This window comes from Pristiophorus japonicus, chromosome 3 (assembly GCF_044704955.1).
Source record: "Pristiophorus japonicus isolate sPriJap1 chromosome 3, sPriJap1.hap1, whole genome shotgun sequence".
NCBI lineage: Eukaryota > Metazoa > Chordata > Chondrichthyes > Pristiophoridae > Pristiophorus > Pristiophorus japonicus.
In genome coordinates, this window is record NC_091979.1 from 228,326,916 (window position 1) to 228,346,834 (window position 19,919).

A 19,919-nucleotide genomic window follows, 5' to 3' on the forward strand; every position below is an offset into this window, starting at 1 on the left:
AATGTTACCATCACTGCAGACCCGAGGGCCAGGATGTCACCAAATATGCTGCGGACCTCAGGAGACTCGTGGCGCCGTGTGATTTTGGCGCACACCTTGACGAGGCGCTGCGGGATGTTTTCATCATGGGGATCGGCCATGAGGGCCTCCTTCACAAGCTGCTAGCCACGGAACCCACAGTCACCCTGACAAAGGCCATCACCATCAGCTGGGCATATATGACCTTGACTTGCAGCACCAAGCAAATGATCCACACAGTCTCGAACCCGGCAGGCACTGTCCACAGGATAGCGCCCACCACGGACAAAACTGCAGAACGTGGCTCTGCCCGGGGCAGAGAGCATGGACCTCGGGGTCCTAGAACTCAGAGTCCGCTGAGGGGGTCCAATCAAGCAGCACCATGCTGGCGCTGCGGAGGAAGCCATGGGGCTCACCGGTGCAGGTTTATAGAGTACACGTGCAATACCTGCCACATTAAAGGCCACCTTCAGCGTATGTGTAAAAGAAATCTGACTCACAATGTGGCTGAGGAGATGGTGGATGATCCACTGTTCAGCGAGGAGCAGGCAGAAGAAGATGAGGTGTTGGGACTGTATAAGTGCACCGACGATTCGCCCCCAGTGATAATGGAAGTAATAATTGACGGAGTCCCAGTGAGTATGGCAGTGGATACGGGATCGGGTCCGTCGTTGATGAGTCAGAGAACTTTTGAGAAACTGTGGGACAACCCGGCTGCACAACCCAAGCTGGTCCCGGTCACGGCAAAGCTGCGTACCTACACCAAGGAACTGATCCCTGTTCTCGGCAGAGCGGATGTGCAGGTATCTCACGGGGGCGAGATGCACAGTTTACCCTTATGGGTCATTGCAGGCGATGGGCCAACGCTTCTCGGCAGAAGATGGATGGGAAAGGTCCGTGGGAGCTGGGAAGACTTCACTCCTCCACAGACCGCTGTCCCCCTGGTTCCCAAAGAGCAGCGCCAACCGAGCTGGAGCTGCGGCCTAAATCCACACACAGGCGACAGCAGCCCAGAACTTCTGACCCCAAACAATCCTGCAGCCTCAGCCTCCACAGACAAACAGACCCTGAAAGAACAGGTTTGCAGGTGCGGGCCCATTGCTGTGGAGCGGGCCGGCGGGGCACTGCGGGCAAGAAGCGGGAAGCCCATCGGTGACCGGCGGATCCGGGGGGCCCACGCAGCGGAATAGTCGGGTGGCGGCAGCGGCAGCGATGGTGGCGGCCAAGGCGGCCACAGGAGAGGCGACAAGTGGGGAGATCAACAGCTGGAGTTTGCATCGGACAAGTGTGGAGACAACAGCGGGAGCGGAGGCTGCGGCGGCGGCGAGCGTGACTCGGGGGAACGTGAGCCAGAGCGGCGGATGCGGCAGCAGGCACGGAGCGACTCACAAGGACTGTGACTGATCGAGTCCAGACATCCTTTTTTTTCTCTTTTTCTCCTTCCCTGCTTCCTTGTCCCCTCTTCTTTCTTCGCCAGCAAGCTCAAGATGGCGGTGAGCCTCGTGGCAACGGAGCCCTGCAGACAAAGGCCAGCAGAACACCTAAGATGGCGGCACCTTGTGGGAAGCCACAAGATGGTGTCTTAAAAGGGAAATGCTCCTGGGAGTCTTAAAAGGGCCTTACACCATTGGCGGTCCCCACGTAAAGACTTTTCTAAGGCAAGAGCGAGTCTAAATGTGCTATGTGAATGTAGGATGATGGATTTATGATAAGAATTAATATTTTAATGCTGGATGGTTACCGTGTTTAAAATAATGGATATGAATTGTGAATTACGATAAGAGTTAATATTTCAGTGCTGAATGGTCACTGTGCTTGAAATCATGGACATGAATCACCGGGAGAGTTGATGCCACAAGGTTCAAGAAAAAGGGACATGGATCCGTGACTAACAATACCATTGGGCTAATGCGATGTTCGATTTAGGGGATTCAAGCAACGGCTTTTTGAACTGGGGGGGAAGTGAGATGTTGTATATTGCTCTGGTACATTAAATGTATATATAAGTACAATGGTACACCACAGAGGGCGCTGTGGTGGGAGACCTGAAAGTACCTGCACGAGGCAGTATAAAAGGCTGCCCACCACACCTAGAGGCCACTCTGGACCTGTTCAATAAAGGACTACGGTCACAGCAGTTAGATCAACACCAGACTGTGTGGAGTCAGTGATTTGTGTGCTACATACACTACATCTAACCTTTCCAGTCCCGTCAGAGTTTTATATGTTTCTATGAGATCATCTCTCATCCTTCTAAACTCCAGTGAATACAGGCCCAGTCGATCCAGTCTCTCCTCATATGTCAGTCCTGCCATCCCGGGAATCAGTCTGGTGAACCTTCGCTGCACTCCCTCAATAGCAAGAACGTCCTTCCTCAGATTAGGAGACCAAAACTGAACACAATATTCCAGGTGAGGCCTTACCAAGGCCCTGTACAACTGCAGTAAGACCTCCCTGCTCCTATACTCAAATCCCCTAGCTATGAAGGCCAACATACCATTTGCCTTCTTCAGCACCTGCTGTACCTGCATGCCAACTTTCAATGACTGATGTACCATGACACCCAGGTCACGTTGCACCTTCCCTTTTCCTAATCTGCCGCCATTCAGATAATATTCTGCCTTTGTGTTTTTGCCACCAAAGTGGATAACTTCACATTTATCCAATTATACTGCATCTGCCATGCATTTGCCCACTCACCTAACCTGTCCAGGTCACCCTGCAGCCTCTTAGCATCCTCCTCACAGCTCACACTGCCACCCAGCTCAGTGTCATCTGCAAACTTGGAGAAATTACACTCAATTCCTTTATCTAAATCATTAATGTATATTGTAAATAGGTGGGGTCCCAGCACTGAGCCCTGCGGCACCCCACGGGTCACTGCCTGCCAATCTGAATAGGACCCGTTTATCCCGACTCTCTGCTTCCTGTCTGCCAACCAGTTCACTATCCACGTTAGTATATTACTCCCAATACCATGTGCTTTAATTTTGCACACCAATCCCTTGTGTGGGACCTTGTCAAAAGCCTTTTGAAAGTCCAAATACACCACATCCACTGCTTCTCCCTTGTCCACTCTACTAATTACATCCTCAAAAAATTCCAGAAGATTTGTCAAGCATGATTTCCGTTTCATAAGTCCATGCTGATTTGGACCGATATGGTCACTGCTTTCCAAATGCGTTACTATTTCATCTTTAATAATTGATTCCAACATTTTCCTCACTACTGATGTCAGGCTAACCAGTCAATAATTACCCGTTTTCTCTCTCCCTCCTTTTTTAAAAAGTGGTGTTACATTAGCTACTCTCCAATCCATAGGAATTGATCCAGAGTCGATAGACTGTTGGAAAATGATCACCAATGCATCCACTATTTCTAGGGCCACTGCCTTAAGTGCTCTGGGATGCAGACTATCAGGCCCCGGGGATTTATCGGCCTTCAATACCATCAATTTCCCGAACACAATTTCCTGCCTAATAAGGATTTCCTTCAGTTCCTCCTTCTCACTAGACCCTCGGTCCCCTAGTATTTCCGGAAGGTTATTTGTGTCTTCCTTTGTGAAGACAGAACTAAAGTATTTGTTCAACTGGTCTGCCATTTCTTTGTTCCACATTATAAATTCACCTCAATCTGACTGCAAGGGACCTACGTTTGTCTTCACTAATCTTTTAATAGAATGCATACGGGATTGTTTCTTAGAACAGTATGTTACATAGAATGCATACGGGATTGCTTCTTAGAACAGTATGTTACAGAACCTACAAGGGAGCAAGCAATCTTAGATCTGGTCCTGTGTAATGAGACAGGAATAATAAACGATCTCCTAGTAAAAGATCCTCTCGGAATGAGTGATCACAGTATGGTTAAATTTGTAATACAGATTGAGGATGAGGAAGTAGTGTCTCAAACGAGCGTACTATGCTTAAACAAAGGGGACTACAGTGGGATGAGGGCAGAGTTGGCTAAAGTGGACTGGAAACACAGACTAAACGGTGGCACAGTTGAGGAACAGTGGAGGACTTTTAAGGAGCTCTTTCATAGTGCTCAACAAAAATATATTCCAGTGAAAAAGAAGGGCGGTAAGAGAAAGGATAACCAGCCGTGGATAACCAAGGAAATGAAGGAGAGTATCAAATTAAAAACCAATGCGTATAAGGTGGCCAAGGTTACTGGGAAACTAGAAGATTGGGAAAATTTTAAATGACAGCAAAGAATGACTAAGAAAGCACTAAAGAAAGGAAAGATAGATTACGAAAGTAAATTTGCGCAAAACATAAAAACAGATAGTAAAAGCTTTTACCGATATATAAAACGGAAAAGAGTGACTAAAGTAAATGTTGGTCCCTTAGAAGATGAGAAGGGGGATTTAATAATGGGAAATGTGGAAATGGCTGAGACCTTAAACAATTATTTTGCTTCGGTCTTCACAGTGGAAGACACAAAAACCATGCCAAAAATTGCTGGTCACGGGAATGTGGGAAGGGAGAACCTTGAGATAATCACTATCACTAAAGGGGTCGTGCTGGGACTCAAGGTAGACAAGTCCCCTGGTCCGGATGAAATACATCCCAGGTTATTAAAAGAGATGGCGGAAGTTATAGCAGATGCATTCGTTATAATCAACCAAAATTCTCTGGACTCTGGGAGGTACCAGCGGATTGGAAAGCAGCTAATGTAACGCCTCTGTTTAAAAAAGGGGGCAGACAAAAGGCAGGTAACTATAGGCCGGTTAGTTTAACATCTGTAGTGGGGAAAATGCTTGAAGCTATCATTAAGGAAAAAATAGTGCGACATCTAGATAGGAATAGTGCAATCAAGCAGACGCAACATGGATTCATGAAGGGGAAATCATGTTTAACTAATTTACTAGAATTCTTTGAGGATATAACGAGCATGGTGGATAGAGGTGTACCGATGGATGTGGTGTATTTAGATTTCCAAAAGGCATTCGATAAGGTGCCACACAAAATGTTACTGCAAAAGATAAAGGTACGCGGAATCAGAGGAAATGTATTAGCATGGATAGAGAATTGGCAGGCTAACAGAAAGCAGAGAGTCGGGATAAATGGGTCCTTTTCGGGTTGGAAATCGATGGTGAATGGTGTGCCACAGGGATCGGTGATGGGACCACAACTGTTTACAATATACATAGATGACCTGGAAGAGGGGACAGAGTGTAGTGTAACAAAATTTGCAGATGATACAAAGATTAGTGGGAAAGCAGGTTGTGTAGAGGACACAGAGAGGCTGCAAAGAGATTTAGATAGGTTAAGCGAATGGGCTAAGGTTTGGCAGATGGAATACAATGTTGGAAAATGTGAGGTCATCCACCTTGGAAAAAAAAACTGTAAAAGGGAATATTATTTGAATGGGGAGAAATTACAACATGCTGTGGTGCAGAGGGACCTGGGAGTCCTTGTGTGCATGAATCCCAAAAAGTTAGTTTGCAGGTGCAGCAGGTAATCAGGAAGACGAATGGAATTTTGGCCTTCATTGCGAGAGGGATGGAGTACAAAAGCAGGGAGGTCCTGCTGCAACTGTATAAGGTATTGGTGAGGCCGCACCTGGAGTACTGCGTGCCGTTTTGGTCACCTTACTTAAGGAAGGATATACTAGCTTTGGAGGGGGTACAGAGATGATTCACAAGGCTGATTCCGGAGATGAGAGGGTTACCTTATGATGATAGATTGAGTAGACTGGTTCTTTACTCGTTGGAGTTCAGAAGGATGAGGGGTGATCTTATAGAAACATTTAAAATAATGAAAGGGATAGACAAGATAGAGGCAGAGAGGTTGTTTCCACTGGTCGGGGAGACTAGAACTAGGGGGCACAGCCTCAAAATATGGGGGAGCCAATTTAAAACCTTAAAAAGTTGAGAAGGAATGTCTTCTCCCAGAGGGTTGTGAATCTGTGGAATTCTCTGCCCAAGGAAGCAGTTGAGGCTAGCTCATTGAATGTATTCAAATCACAGATAAATAGATTTTTAACCAATAAGGGAATTAAGGGTTACGGGGAGAGGGCGGGTAAGTGGAGCTGAGTCCATGGCCAGATCAGCCATGATCTTGTTGAATGGCGGAGCAGGCTCGAGGGGCTAGATGGCCTACTCCTGTTCCTAATTCTTATGTTCTTATGTTTTTCTCTTCACATATCTATAGAAGCTTTTGCAGTCAGTTTTTATGTTCGAAGCAAGCTTCCTCTCATACTCTATTTTCCCCCACCTAATTAAACCCTTTGCCCTCTGCTGAATTCTAAATTTCTCCCAGTCCTCAGGTTTGCTGCTTTTTCTGGCCAATTTATATGCCTCTTCCTTGGATTTAACACTATCCTTAATTTCCCTTGTTTGCCACGGTTGAGCCACCTTCCCATTTTATTTTTACTCCAGACAGGGATGTACAATTGTTGAAGTTCATTCATGTGATCTTTAAATGTCTGCCATTGCCTAACCACCGTCAACCCTTTCAGTATCATTTGCCAGTCTATTCTAGCCAATTCACGTCTCATACCATTGAAGTTACCTTTCCTTAAGGTGAGGACCCTAGTCTCTGAATTAACTGTGTCACTCTCCATCTTAATAAAGAATTCTACCATATTATGGTCACTCTTCCCCAAGGAGCCTCGCACAACAAGATTGCTAATTAGTCCTTTCTCATTTCTACTAGGGGGATCAAGGGGTATGACGAGAAAGCAGGAATGGGGTACTGAAGTTGCATGTTCAGCCATGAACTCATTGAATGCTGGTGCGGGCTCGAGGGGCCAAATGGCCTACTCCTGCACCTATTTTCTATGTTTCTATGTTTCTATTACACATCACACAGTCTAGGATGGCCAGCCCTCTAGTTGGTTCCTCAACATATTGGTCCTATATACCTACGTCCAGGTCATTAATATATATCAAAAAGAGGAGTGGTCCTAATACCGACGCATGGGGAACACCACTGTATACTTCCCTCCAGTCTGAAATACAATCATTCACCTCTACTCTCTGCTTACTATCCTGTAGCCAGTTTTGTATTCCCGCAGCCACTGTTCCTTCCATCCCATGGACTTTCATGTTTCTAACAAGTCTATTATGTGGAACTTTACCAAACACCTTTTGAAAGTTCATAAACACAACATGAACCGTACTCTCTGTTACTTCAGCAAAGAACACAATCAAGTTAGTCAAACACGATTTTCCTCCAACAAATCCGTGCTGGCTATCTCGGCACTGCTCGAGTGCTGCTGATCCTGGTTTCCATTGCCAGTCTCCACCCTGCTCCGTAGTCCCATGGCCGCCCAGACTCATGGTTCATCAGTGCCGTGCCAGTTACCGTTCTCTGTTGCACCAGACCCGGAGGTTTAACGTTTAATGTCTGACTGAGTGTCTGCCTCTCCTCTCCTGTTGCAGGAAGCTCTGCCCCAGGCTCCGTGCCTGAGGGAACCATCCATCTGTACAGCATGAAATACTGTCCTTTCACCTGCCGCACTCGCGTGATCCTCGAAGCCAAGGAAATCAAGTAAGGTGACCGTTTCTCAAAACTCTGCCTTGGGTTATGCACGGAGACCCAATGCTGTCCTGGCAGACTCACTGGCCCAAGTCCTGAGCCAGACCGGTCTGCAGCTCTCCCGCCCTGAAGTCTCCCACTAACTTGGCCCATTACTGGGACCCAGAGGGGTGGAGCTGTCACTGGGGGCTGGGAATCTTTCTCTTGGGTAGGGACTCTACAAACCGACACTAATCAATGTGGGAGGTCACACTCGGACAGCAGTGGGTGTTCCCAACTGCCTTTACCCAAATATGCTTCAGCTACTCACTGAATTACCAAAGGAGCCTGGATTGGGGGAAATTAATCTGGAATCCTTCCTTGTCGGTATATTATGGCGATCCCAACTTGCTAAAGTTCTCAATTGGTCTGGCAGATCCTGGAACCCAGTGAATTCATGCAATCACTTGGCATTATACTGAGACGCAGTGTCCTCGGTCAAGGGCCAGGTTGGTGGGACAATCCAAGGCAGACTGGAGAGCTTCTCCATCATAGGATCAAGTGTGGGGCTGTGTACTGATGATGCCACAGTGTTTGGCTCCATTCACAACCCTATATGGTAATGAAGCAGCTTGTGCTAGCGTGGAGCAGGACTTGGACAAGCTCCGAGCTTCGGCTGATGTGGGAGCTAAACTAAGGCAGAACTAAGACCGCCTATTTCCACCTCCGCTCCTTGCCTCAGCTCTTCTGCTGTTGAAGCCCTCATCCATGCCTTTGTTAACTCTAGACTTAACTATTCCAACGCACTCCTGGCTGGTCTCCCACATTCTACTCTACGTAAACTAGAGGTGATCCAAAACTCGGCTGCCCCGTGTCTTAACTCGCACCAAGTCCCGCTCACCCATCACCCCTGTGCTCACTGACATACATTGGTTCCGGTTAAGCCACACCTCGATTTCAAAATTCTCATCCTTATTTTCAAATCCCTCCATGGCCCTAACCCCCTCCCTATCTCTGTAACCTCCTCCAGCCCCACAACTGCCCCCCCCGCCGAGATGTCAGCGCTCCTCTAATTCTGACCTCTTGAGCATCCCTGATTATAATCGCTCAACCATTGGTGGCCGTGCCTTCTGTTGCCTGGGCCCCAAGCTCTGGAACTCCCTCCCTAAACCTCTCCGCCTCTCTACCTTTCTTTCCTCCTTCAAGACGCTCCTTAAAACATATCTCTTTGACCGTCACCTGTGCTAATTTCTCCTATGTGGCTTGGTGTCAAATTTTTATCATATAATACTCCTGTGAAACGCCTTGGGATGTTTCACTATGTTAAAGGTGCTATATAAATACAAGTTGTTGTTGAGGTAACCGTTATGTTCAGAATAACTCCACAAGACTATATATTGTAAGCTCAAACTGTTGTGACCTTGATCTCTCTAATGTAACTCCAGAGTGAGGAAGCAGCATGGTCGACTGCCTTTTATATCTGCTTGCCCAGGGTGTGCAGGTGACCCTTGGGTCTCCCACAGGTGCGCCCCTGGTGGCAAGTCTTACACATTGGTAAAGTTTACATACATCACATCATTCCCCCCCCCCGCCTCCGCCCCGCCACCCCCAAGCCTTAGATACAAGTTATTTACAAGTTGAGGAGATCTGGGCTCTGCGTTCCCGGGTTGATCGCCTGAGTTGAAGTCCTGACATGGGTGAGTCGGTCGGATCATTGCTGCACTGCGTCGCAGCTGGTCTGATCGGACTGTCGGGCATGGTGGGTTTATCCTCGTGGTTGACCGCGAGGTCGATTGCTGGTTGGGTGTGTGTAGGTGGATCAATGATGGTAATGTCCTATTCAAACTGTTGTTGGTTGTCAGTGAATCGCAGTTTGGTCTGATCCAAGTGCTTTCTGCACGTTTGTCCATTCACAAAGTTTGACAGTAAACACTCTATTCCCCTCATTGGCTGACACAGTGCCAGAAACCCATTTGGGACCATGACCGTAATTAAGAACAAACACAGGGTCATTAACCTCAATGTCACGCAATACAGCTGCGCGATCGTAGTACACGTTATGCCGGTGACGCTGGGTTTCTACATGATCATTGAGATCTGGGTGGACTAAGGAGAGCCTGGTTTTGAGTGCTCTCTTCATTAGCAATTCTGCGGGGGTAATCAAGTGGGGTCGCGTGCGGTAGCTGAGCAGAATCAGAGATAACCGGGTCTGCAGGGAACTGTCCGGCAGGCGTTTCAAGCTCTGCTTGATGGTTTGTGTTGTGTATGGAGAAAGAGTCAGACTGAACACTGTGAGTTCAAAGTAAAGTGTGACCTTAGTCTTTTATTGCAGATCTCTAGAGTGCCTCTCCTACCTGTGAAGCCTCCTTATGGGATCCCTTAGGACTCCAGGGGATGAGCCCCCTGGTGGCTGTACAAAGTAAATACAAGTCCACATATATAACAGTTTGGACTGCCCATTCCGCTTGACCATTGGATGCAGGCTTAAATGGTGCAGACCTGACATGCTTGATGCCATTTCGGGTCATGAACTTGTTGAATTCTGAGCTGGTGAAACATGGTCCATTGTCACTAACAAGGACATCAGGCAAACCATGGGTGGCGAACATGGCCCGGAGGCTTTCAATGGTGGCAGTGAAAGTACATGACGACATTATAATACATTCAATCCATTTCGAGTAAGCGTCTACAGCTACAAGGAATATCTTTCCTAGATAGGGGCTGTCGAAATCTACATGGACCCTGGACCATGATTTCGAGGGCCATGACAACGCAGTGTTGCATTGCTCAACTGTGAGCAAGTGTTACATTGGTGTACGCATGATTCCAATTCCGAGTCAATGCCGAGCCACCAAACGTGTGACCTGGCGATAGCCTTCATCAAGACTATGCCTGTGTGAGTACTGTGAAGGTCGGGTATAAACGTTTCCCTGCCTTTTATTGGCAAAACTACACGAATCCCCCATAGGAGACAGTGCGAATGGATGAACATTTCATCCTTGGGTCAGGGGAACGGTCTAATTTCATCTTGCATTTCCCTGGGACTGCCGACCAGCTGCCATTGAGGATGCAGCTTTTTACAAGTGATAGCACCGGGTCCTGGCTAGTCCAGGTCCTGATCTGGTGAGCCGTGATGGGTGACCCCTCGCTCTCAAAAACATTCATTACAAGAAGCAAGTCTGCGGGTTGCGCCATTTCCACCCCGATGGTAGGCAATGGTAGCCGACTGAGGACATCTGCACAGTTTTCGGTGCCTGGACTATGGTGGTTTACATAGTCATACGCAGATAACGTTAGTGCCCATCTTTGGATGCGAGACGAAACATTGGTGTTAATACCTTTGCTTTTTGAGAACAGCAAAATGAGCGGCTTGTGGTCGGTTTCGAGCTCGAACCCGAGTCCAAATAGGTATTGGTGGATTTTCTTAACCCCGTATACACATGCTAATGCTTCTTTCTCAACCATACTGTAGGCTCTTTCAGCCTTAGATAAACTTCTGGATGCATATGCAACCGGTTGCAGTTTGCCTGACACATTGGCTTGCTGTAACACACAACCGACCCTGTACGAAGATGTATCACAAGCTAGTACTAAACGTTTATATGGGTCATACAATACAAGTAACTTGTTAGAACATAACAGGTTTCTGGCCTTATTAAAGGCTGTCTCTTGAGATTTACCCCAAACCCACTCGACACCCTTGCGTAGCAATAAATGCAATGGTTCCAGCAAAGTGCTCAACCTCGGGAGAAAGTTACCAAAATAGTTGAGGAGTCCCAGGAACGAACGCAGCTCCGTCACATTCTGTGGTCTGGGTGCCTTCTTGATGGGCTCCGTCTTGGAGTCCGTGGGTCGGATGCCGTCCGCCGCAATCTTTCTCCCCAGAAATTCGACCTCTGGCGCCTGGAAAACACACTTAGAGCGTTTCAGCCTGAGTCCCACTCTGTCTAGTCACGTGAGAACATCTTCCAGGTTGTGCAGTGTTTGGTGATGTTGCGACCAGTGATCAGGATGTCGTCTTGAAACACCACGGTGCATGGAACCGATGTCAGCAGACTCTCCATGTTCCTCTGGAAGATGGCCGCAGCCGAGTGAATCCCAAAGGGGCATCGATGAACAGTCCTTTGTGCGTGTTGATGAACGTCAATTTTATCGAAGATTCAGCCAGCTCCTATATCATGTAAGCAGAGGTTAGATCCAGCTTGGTGAATGACTTCCCCCCCCTGGGTAGTGGATACTGTTGTGTATGCATGCCTGCTTACTGGTGTGATGTCTGTAACACTGTATGCAACATTGAATGGACCCTTGTACTGTACACACCTTACCGGTACACTAGAGGGTGCTGTTGCTGGAGACCCAGCGGTTGCCTGCGCACGGCAAAAAACCCTGTATAAAAGGGAACTCACAGCTTGTTGTTTGTCACTCAGGAGCTGGAATAAAAGACTGCAAGTCTGAAGAGTTTAAGCATCATACCCTGCTTCGTGGAGTCATTACTAAAAGGTGCCTACATACACTACAGATACTGGTCCTGTAACGAGACTCGGTTGATCGTTACCTTGTAGTCTCCGCAGATTCTGACTGTACCATCGCTTTTCAACACCGGAACAATTGGACTGGCCCACTCGTTGAACTCAACTGGTGATATGATCCCCTCTCATTAAAGTCTGTCCAGCTCGATCTCGACTTTCTCTCGCATCATGTATGGAACCGCTCGGGCCTTGTGATGAACGGGTCATGCATCAGGGACTACGTGGATCTGCACTTTGGCGCCTGTGAAGTTGCCGATGCCTGGCTCGAATAACGACAGTAATTTGTTTAGCACTTGGGCGCACGAGGCAGTGCTTTGATGTCGTCCCAGTTCTATTGGATCTTTCCTAGCCAGGTTCTGACGAACAGCGGGGCCATCGCCTGGTACAATCCATAGTGGTAAATCATGCACAGCTCCATCGTATGATACCTTCACTGTCGCACTGCCAATGACTGGTATGAGCTCTTTGGTGTAAGTGCGCAGCTTGGTGTGGATCGGGTTTAGTTTTGGCCTTTGTGCCTTGTTGCCCCACAGTTTCTCAAAAGCTTTCTGGCTCATAATTGACTGACTTGCCCCATGTCCAATTCCATGGAAACTGGAATGCCATCTAATTTGACTTAACATTATCGGAGGGCTTTTGGTGGTGAAGGTGTGTACCCCATACACTTCCTCTTCAGCCTCGGATTGAGTTGCCTCTCTTACTCGTTCAGCCGACTCGGCCATGCGATGAGTCGCAGCACGTTTGCACATTCGCTGGAGGTGCCCCGTTGTTCCGCAGCTTTTGCACACGTAGTGCTTGAATTCATATTGATGGACTTGATGATTACCTCCGCAGCGTCAACATGGTGTTAATGGATTTGCATTAACGCCCCATAGCGGACACCGAGTCATCCTAGGTCTGGCCTCTGCAGGTGTGTAGGCCCTGCCATGCACAGTTCTGCCTGCTGGAGATGTTATTTTATGCACAGCATTTGCTGGTGAGTTTCGATGCTGCAAAGATATCTGTTTAGTGTTATCGTTTGTGGACGTGAAAGCCTGGACTACCGTGATGGCCTTGCTCAGATCTAGGGATTCGGCAGACAGCAGTTTGCGAAGAATGACCTCGTGGCCAATTCCGAGCACAAAAACGTCCCGCAATATTTCACCCAAAAATCCAGCAAATACGCACGGTCCAGCAAGGCGTCTTAGGTCGGCAGCATAGCTCGCCACGTCCTCGCCCTCGGATCAGTGGTGCATATAAAAGCGCTATCTGGCCATTTCGATGCTCTCTTTCAGCTTGAGGTGTTCCCAAACCAGCGTGCACAACTCTTCATATGTCTTCTCCGTTGGTTTCGTCGGTGCTAGCAGATTTTTGATGAGGCCATATATTGTGGACCTGCAAACGGTGAGGAGAATCGCCCTGCGCTTGACCACGGTCTCTTCCGTATCCAGCTCGTTGGCCACGAAGTACTGGTGAAGATACTCAATGAAGGCTTCCAATCATCACCCTCTGTCAAGAATATCAACGGCAGCCATAACCGCGTGAAAATTCGTGATCTGTTACTCGTCGCCAATGTTCAGAATAACTCACAAGACAGTATATTGTAAGCTCAAACTGTTGTGACCTTGGTCTCTTTAATGTAACTCCAGAGTGAGGAAGCAGCATGGTAGACTGCCTTTTATACCTGCTTGCCCAGGGTGTGCAGGTGACCCTTGGGTCTCCCACAGGTGCGCCTCCTGGTGGCAAGTCTTACACATTGGTAAAGTTTACATACATAACAGTAACCATGGATAAAGTCTGTGCCAAGCTATGACCGCCTCCATAGTGTGAGGTCCAACCGTGTCCCCCAAACCTTTACTGGCACCATCAACGACAACAACTTGCATTTATACAGCGCCTTTTATTGTAGTAAAACATCCCAAGGAGCTTCACAGGAGCGTTATCAAACACAATTTGGCACGGAGCCACATAAGAACAGGTGAGGGCACAGAGATAGGTTTTAGAGAGCGTCTGAAGGAGAAGCAGGGAGAGAAGTTTGGGGAGGGAATTCCAGAACTCAGGGCCCAGAGAGCTGAAGGCACAGCCGCCAATGGTGGAGCGATGGAAATCGGGAATGAGCAAGAGGCCAGAATTGGAGGAGCGCAGAGATCGTGGAGGGTTGTGGGGCTGAAGGAGATTAGAGATAGAGAGGGTGTAGGGCTGGAGGGGGTTAGAGGTAGGGAGGGTTGTAGAGCTGGAGGAGATTACTGAGATAGGGAGGGTTGTAGAGCTGGAGGAGATTACTGAGATAGGGATGGGTGTAGGGCTGGAGGAGATTGTAGAGATAGGGAGGGGTGTAGGGGCTGGAGGAAGTTACACAGAGATAGGAAGGGGTGTAGCGCTGGAGGAGGTTACAGAGATCATGGAGGGTTGTGGGGCTGGAGGAGGTTATAGAGATAGGGAGGGGTGTAGGGCTGGAGGAGGTTACAGAGATAGGGAGGAGCGAGGCCCATGGAAGGATTTGAAAACCAAGATGAGAATTTTAAATGTTGTACCATGATGAGTCCTCCACAATTCACATCCTGAGGGTGACCGGTGACTGGAAGCTGAATGAACCGGCCGTATCACTGCCATGGCTACAAGAGCAGGTGGAGGCCGGGGTCTCTGCGATGAGTTGCTCACCCGACCTTTCAAAATCATTTGCACCATCTGCAAGGCTCGAGCCGGGTGTATGCTGGAATATTTACTGCTCGCCCGGAGGGGAGCAGCTGCAATACACTCGAAGCTCAACACCATCCGGGGCCGAGCTCCCTCGATTGTTGGCCCTGCCTCTGGACTCAAAATCCACCCTGCGCCTCCCCGCAGTGTGTACAGTCTAGGGCTTGCACTGCAGGAACTTGCCAAGTTTGCTTCAACAGCACCTCTCCCCCCGAGACCTCCAAGCATCAAGGGATGGGCAAAAAATGCTGGCCTTTTTTGGATCTTGAGAATCAATAGGCGAAAAAATGAGATAAGCAGTTAGGTCAGATGCCAGAAATGAGTGCCGAGATCTTGGAGGCTTGTCGCGCTGGAGGAGATTCCAGAGGTAGAGGGGTGAGGCCACGGAGGGATTTGCAAACAAGGAAGAAGATTTTAAATACACAGTCAGTTTTGTTAAGGGCTTAAGTCCATAGTTTGTGGGCTTGCTCTGATGGGGAGTGTAATGTATTTGCTTTATGGGTTTGTTGCTTAATAGCAATGTGTTGCTATGAATTCTTAAGAACTAGTTGGTTTATTAGCAAAGATTTAACAATCACACTACACATTACCAGTTTAACTATTTTAGTTGTGCACTTTAAACAAATGCCCCCTGCAAGAGGGATCACACTCCAAAATACATTTTTTTTCCAGTGCCCCTTTTTTTGTTTTTTTTTAGGGCACTAAATACAGAAATTATACAAATGCCCTCTGGCTAAAGTGGGGGTGGGGGGCACTAAAACCGGCAAATTAAACAAATTAAACTTTAGACATAATTTATCAAAATTAAAATTTGGTTGCCGGGGGTGATGATGCACTCCTTGCCTCCTGCCAGCGTCGCAAATAGGTCGTCTGCCTTAGGTAGCGGGTATTGGTCCTGTAGCGAGAAACAATTAATAGTTACTTTATAATTGCCGCAAATCCTGACCGTGCCATCACTTTTGAGTACTGGAACAATCGGGCTGGCCCACTTTCTGAATCCACTGGGGAGATGATGCCCTCGCGTTGCATCCTGTCCAGCTCGATTTCCACTCTCTCCCTCATCATGTGAGGTACTGCTCGCGCCTTGTGATGAATGGGTCGTGCTTCTGGGAACAAGTGGATCTGCACCTTCGCCCCGTAAAAGTTTCCAATGCCTGGCTCAAAAAGGGAAGGAAATCTGTTAAGAACCTGGTACATGAGGCCTCATCGACATGTGATAGCGCTCGGATGTCATCCGAGTTCCAGCGGATTTTGCCCAGCCAGCTCCTTCCAAGCAGTGTGGGGCCATCGCCCGGGACAATCCAGAGTGGCAGTTCATGCACCGTGCCCTCGTAGGTGACCTTGACCATGGCGCTGCCTAGGACAGTGATAAGCTCTTTGGTGTACGTTCTCAGTTTCGTGTGGATGGGACTCAGGGCTGGTCTGAGTGCCTTGTTGCACCACATGATGGATTGGCTAGCGCCAGTGTCCAGTTCCATGGCTACGGGTAAGCCATTCAATTTTACATTCAGCATTATAGGTGGACATTTCGTCGAAAATGTGTGCTCCTCATGTATATCTGCCCTCTCTCTCTCTCTGAGGCTTGAAATTGCTTTGATCCACCGTGGGCCGATCTTCCTCTGCCACGTGGTGGTTAGCAGGTTTTGCAGAGCTTGCAGCTCATCTGCAAGCTCGTTGGAGGTGCCCCATTGTTCCACAGCTCTTGCAAACATACTCTTTGAAGTAGCATGAATAGGCTGAATGGAAGCCTCCACAATGCCAACAAGGTATGAATTGCCTTGCATTCATCCTTTGTTGCAGACTCTGAGTCATCTAGGTCACCTGAGGCCTGCTGGCAGCGCAGACTCGTGGTTTCTGCCCTGAACATTTCTGCTCGCAAACACAGTTCCAGTTAATTTATGAACATTGCTAGCACTTGTGTGCTGAGAGATTTGTTTGGTGTTATCACTGGTGGACATAAACGCCTGTGCTATCGCAATAGCCTTACTGAGAGTCGGTGTCTCTACAGTCAAAAGTTTTCGTAGGATGGTCTTGTGGCCAATGCCCAATACAAAAAAAGTCTGTGAGCATCTACACCAGGTAGCCATCAAACTCACATTGTCCTGCAAGTTGCCTTAGCTCGGCGACGTAGCTCGCCACTTCCTGACCTTCCGATCGCTGGCACGTGTAGAACCGATACCTCACCATCAGCACGCTCTCCCTCGGGTTAAGATGCTCCCGATCCAGTGTACACAGCTCCTCATACAACTTATCTGTGGGTTTCATCGGAGCCAGAAGATTCTTCATGAGGCTGTCGGTCGGTGCCCTGCAGACCGTGAAGAGGACCGTTCTCCTTTTTGCAGCACTTCCTTCTCCGTCCAGCTCGTTGGCTACCAAGTACTGGTCTAGCCGTTTGACATAGACTTCCCAGTCCTCACCCTCCGAGAACTTCTCCAGGATGCTCACAGTTTGCTGCATCTTTGCGTTGGATTCGTATATTCGTCGCCAGTTATTGTGTTCCTAACACAGATGAGGCTGCACACAGGGAGGTTAAAGTAACAGTGACTTCAGTCTTTAATAATAACACTCTAGAGTGAGGAACAGGCGTTAGGGGCTGGCTGATATACAGTGCTCCCAAAGGATGCTGGAATCCCTTGGGACTCCAGGGGATGCGCTTGCTGGTGGCAGAACATGGGAGTGCATGCTTTACAGATACACAACAGTTATCTTCGTGGCAAAAACATAGTGCAACCTCTAACTTAAACTATTATGGGGGGGGGGAGGAGGGGGGGAGGGGAAGTGGAGTCGTTTTATGACCACCACTTCCTCAGCAACCGAGTGAGGAATGTTCTGAGCGGGCAGAGCTCAAGGCTTTCTTGTTTTGATCAGGGCCCGTCCTTGGCCATGGTTTTAATGGCAGCGCGGATGGACCTGATGAGCAGAGCCAGCTCGGACCATTTGTCTAGAGACAGAGGGGCTCGATTTCGGCGACCCTGGCATTGGGCCAAAAAGTCCCGCCGTTCCTTTTCAGGAATGAGGAGAGACTCAGCGGCGGGCATGAGGAGATCCACCACCTCACTGGTGATAGACTCCAGATCTTCTCCCGCGCCCTCCAGTGAGTCCCCATCCCCCTCCGTGAGCGCGCCGCCAGCAGCCGATCCGTCGACACACGGAGTACGGCAAACGGCCCGGCCGCACCATCCGGCCCTACCTCCGCCCTGAACCCACCCCCAGGATCGTCGGCAGAGGAGTCCCCACTGGGCTCTTTTTCTCATGTTGCCGGGTCGGGAAGCGGCAGTGGAAGGGGGTCCCTCTCCGCCCCAGGCACAGGGGAATACAGAGAAACTGGGCCAAAGTACAGCTCCAGGTCCTCCAAGTCCCCCGGCTCCAAAGTTAGGGGCGAAGGTTGGGATTCTTTACCCTCCCCGCCACCAGCCCCCGGCCCAGCGGGTGCAGTTTCAGGAAATTGATAATATTCTTCATTTTGTTTTTCTGCCAGGTCGAGCAAATCCCGTGGGAAGTTGGGTAATGGTTGGGCGGGCTCAGGTTCGGCCTTTTCGGCCCCGCCCACCTCAGTCCCCGGGAGGCTCGACCCGGCGGCGACGCATTCTTCCGCCGACCCCGCGCCCCCCGCAACAGGCAGATCTTCTTCCCTATCCCTGGGAGGCAGAGGCTGGGCAGCCTCGACTGTCTCACCCTCCCCGGGGACAGATTCCCCCAGCCTACGGGGGCGCTGGTGGGGGAAGCGAGACACGTGGCGGGCACCAACTCCTCCACAGAGGTACGTTTTTTTCTCCTCCGCCTCATTGGAGTGGTGCCTCCTTTTATGTCTGGGGGGGAGGGGGGGGGGTGGCGCGGAGGCAGGGAGACCTCCATGTCTGCCGAGGCCTCCGGCTCCGCTCCCCCCTTTGAATTGTCTTGCCCGAGCCCGACTGCAGGTGATGAGCTCTCCGCGGTAGCGATCAATGGCTCAGGCACGGGCTCGGGATACCCCGCGCTCGCCGGTGAAAGGAGTGGGTAGAGCGTGGAGATGGGGCAGTCTGGCCCACTGAGGGGACCCGTCTTGAGGTGTTTAGTTTTCCACCGCACCTTCTTTCCGTCCGGACGCACTCCCTCCCCCACCGCCGAAGGCTGCGAAGCTAAAGGCCTCCGACGATGCCCGCGCACCTACGGCTCCCGGCACGCAGATGGTACTCGGGGGAGGAATGGCGGCGGCGCCAGCCTTGGCTGCTTTTACTGCCTTGGAGGCGGGGCAGTTCTTACGCATGTGCCCCACCTCCCTACAGGCGTGGCACCACATGCCATCCGACGTCCAGAAGACGCGGTAGGCAGTCCCCTCGTGGACCACATTGAAGGCTCCCTCCGTTGTCTCCTCCCGCGCCAGCCGAACAAAAAGCTGGCGGCGGAAGGAGAACACATGACGGAGGCTGGCCTCCCTGAGGCCGAGCAGTATGGGGTTGATCCCCGACCTTACCTCCCCCAGTTGGTGTAGGTGGGGGAGGAGGAGCTCAGTGGGAACAAAGGGCGGGATGTTCAAAATGATGACCCTCTGCAACGTGAGCCTCTTTTCAAGGGCCAGGGACACCGCCCACTCTAACCCCAGGAAGAACACAGCCTTGCCGGACATCTTGGAGGCTGGGACAATGGCCGAGGGCCCGACTACCCCAGCCATCACCTTCACACACTCCTCGATGCTCATGTTGGGGTGAGTGTAGCTCTTGACCCCATGTTTTTTTGTTATTAGTTTGAATGGTGGCAGGGCAGCAGGAGGCGCTGTGGCTGTGGACACCACGCGCGCATATGACATTGCTGGCCCTGCCACCGGCATAAATGGGATCGCCATTATGCGGTCCCTTTAAGGGCTACAACTCTTTTTGGAGTAAACAATAAACAAACATTAAATCGTGCCCCACGATCTGGGGGACACTCCAAACATTTCCCATGGCCCTTTTTTTTTTATTTTTGTAGTATTTTTTTGTGTTTTTTTTTTGGGCACTAAAACCATAATTTACAAGTGCCCCCTATAAAAGGGGAGGGGGACATTAAAAGCCCGGCAATTAAAACAAATTAAACTTTAAAACATATAAAATCAAATAAAAATTTGGTTGCCGGGGGTGACAATGCACTCCAGTTCCTCCGGCGCCCACCTCTCGCGGAAGGCCGCGAGCGTACCGGTGGACACCGCGTGCTCCATCTCTAAGGACACCCTGGCCCGGATGTACACACGGAAGAGAGGCAGGCAGTCGGGCTG

At 49.6% G+C, this 19,919-nt stretch overlaps 1 protein-coding gene across 1 annotated transcript in view; it reads left to right on the forward strand.

Moving 5' to 3' along the window:
* The first annotated feature begins 1,230 nt into the window (after nucleotides 1-1,230).
* Nucleotides 1,231-19,919, forward strand: part of LOC139255360 (glutathione S-transferase omega-1-like) — a 43,506-nt gene continuing 24,817 nt past the window's right edge. Inside the window, exons 1-3 of the mRNA XM_070873902.1 lie at nucleotides 1,231-1,362; nucleotides 1,496-1,595; nucleotides 7,409-7,517. Of these exons, the coding sequence (XP_070730003.1) occupies nucleotides 1,231-1,362; nucleotides 1,496-1,595; nucleotides 7,409-7,517 (341 nt within the window). The remainder of the gene's footprint in view (nucleotides 1,363-1,495; nucleotides 1,596-7,408; nucleotides 7,518-19,919) is intronic.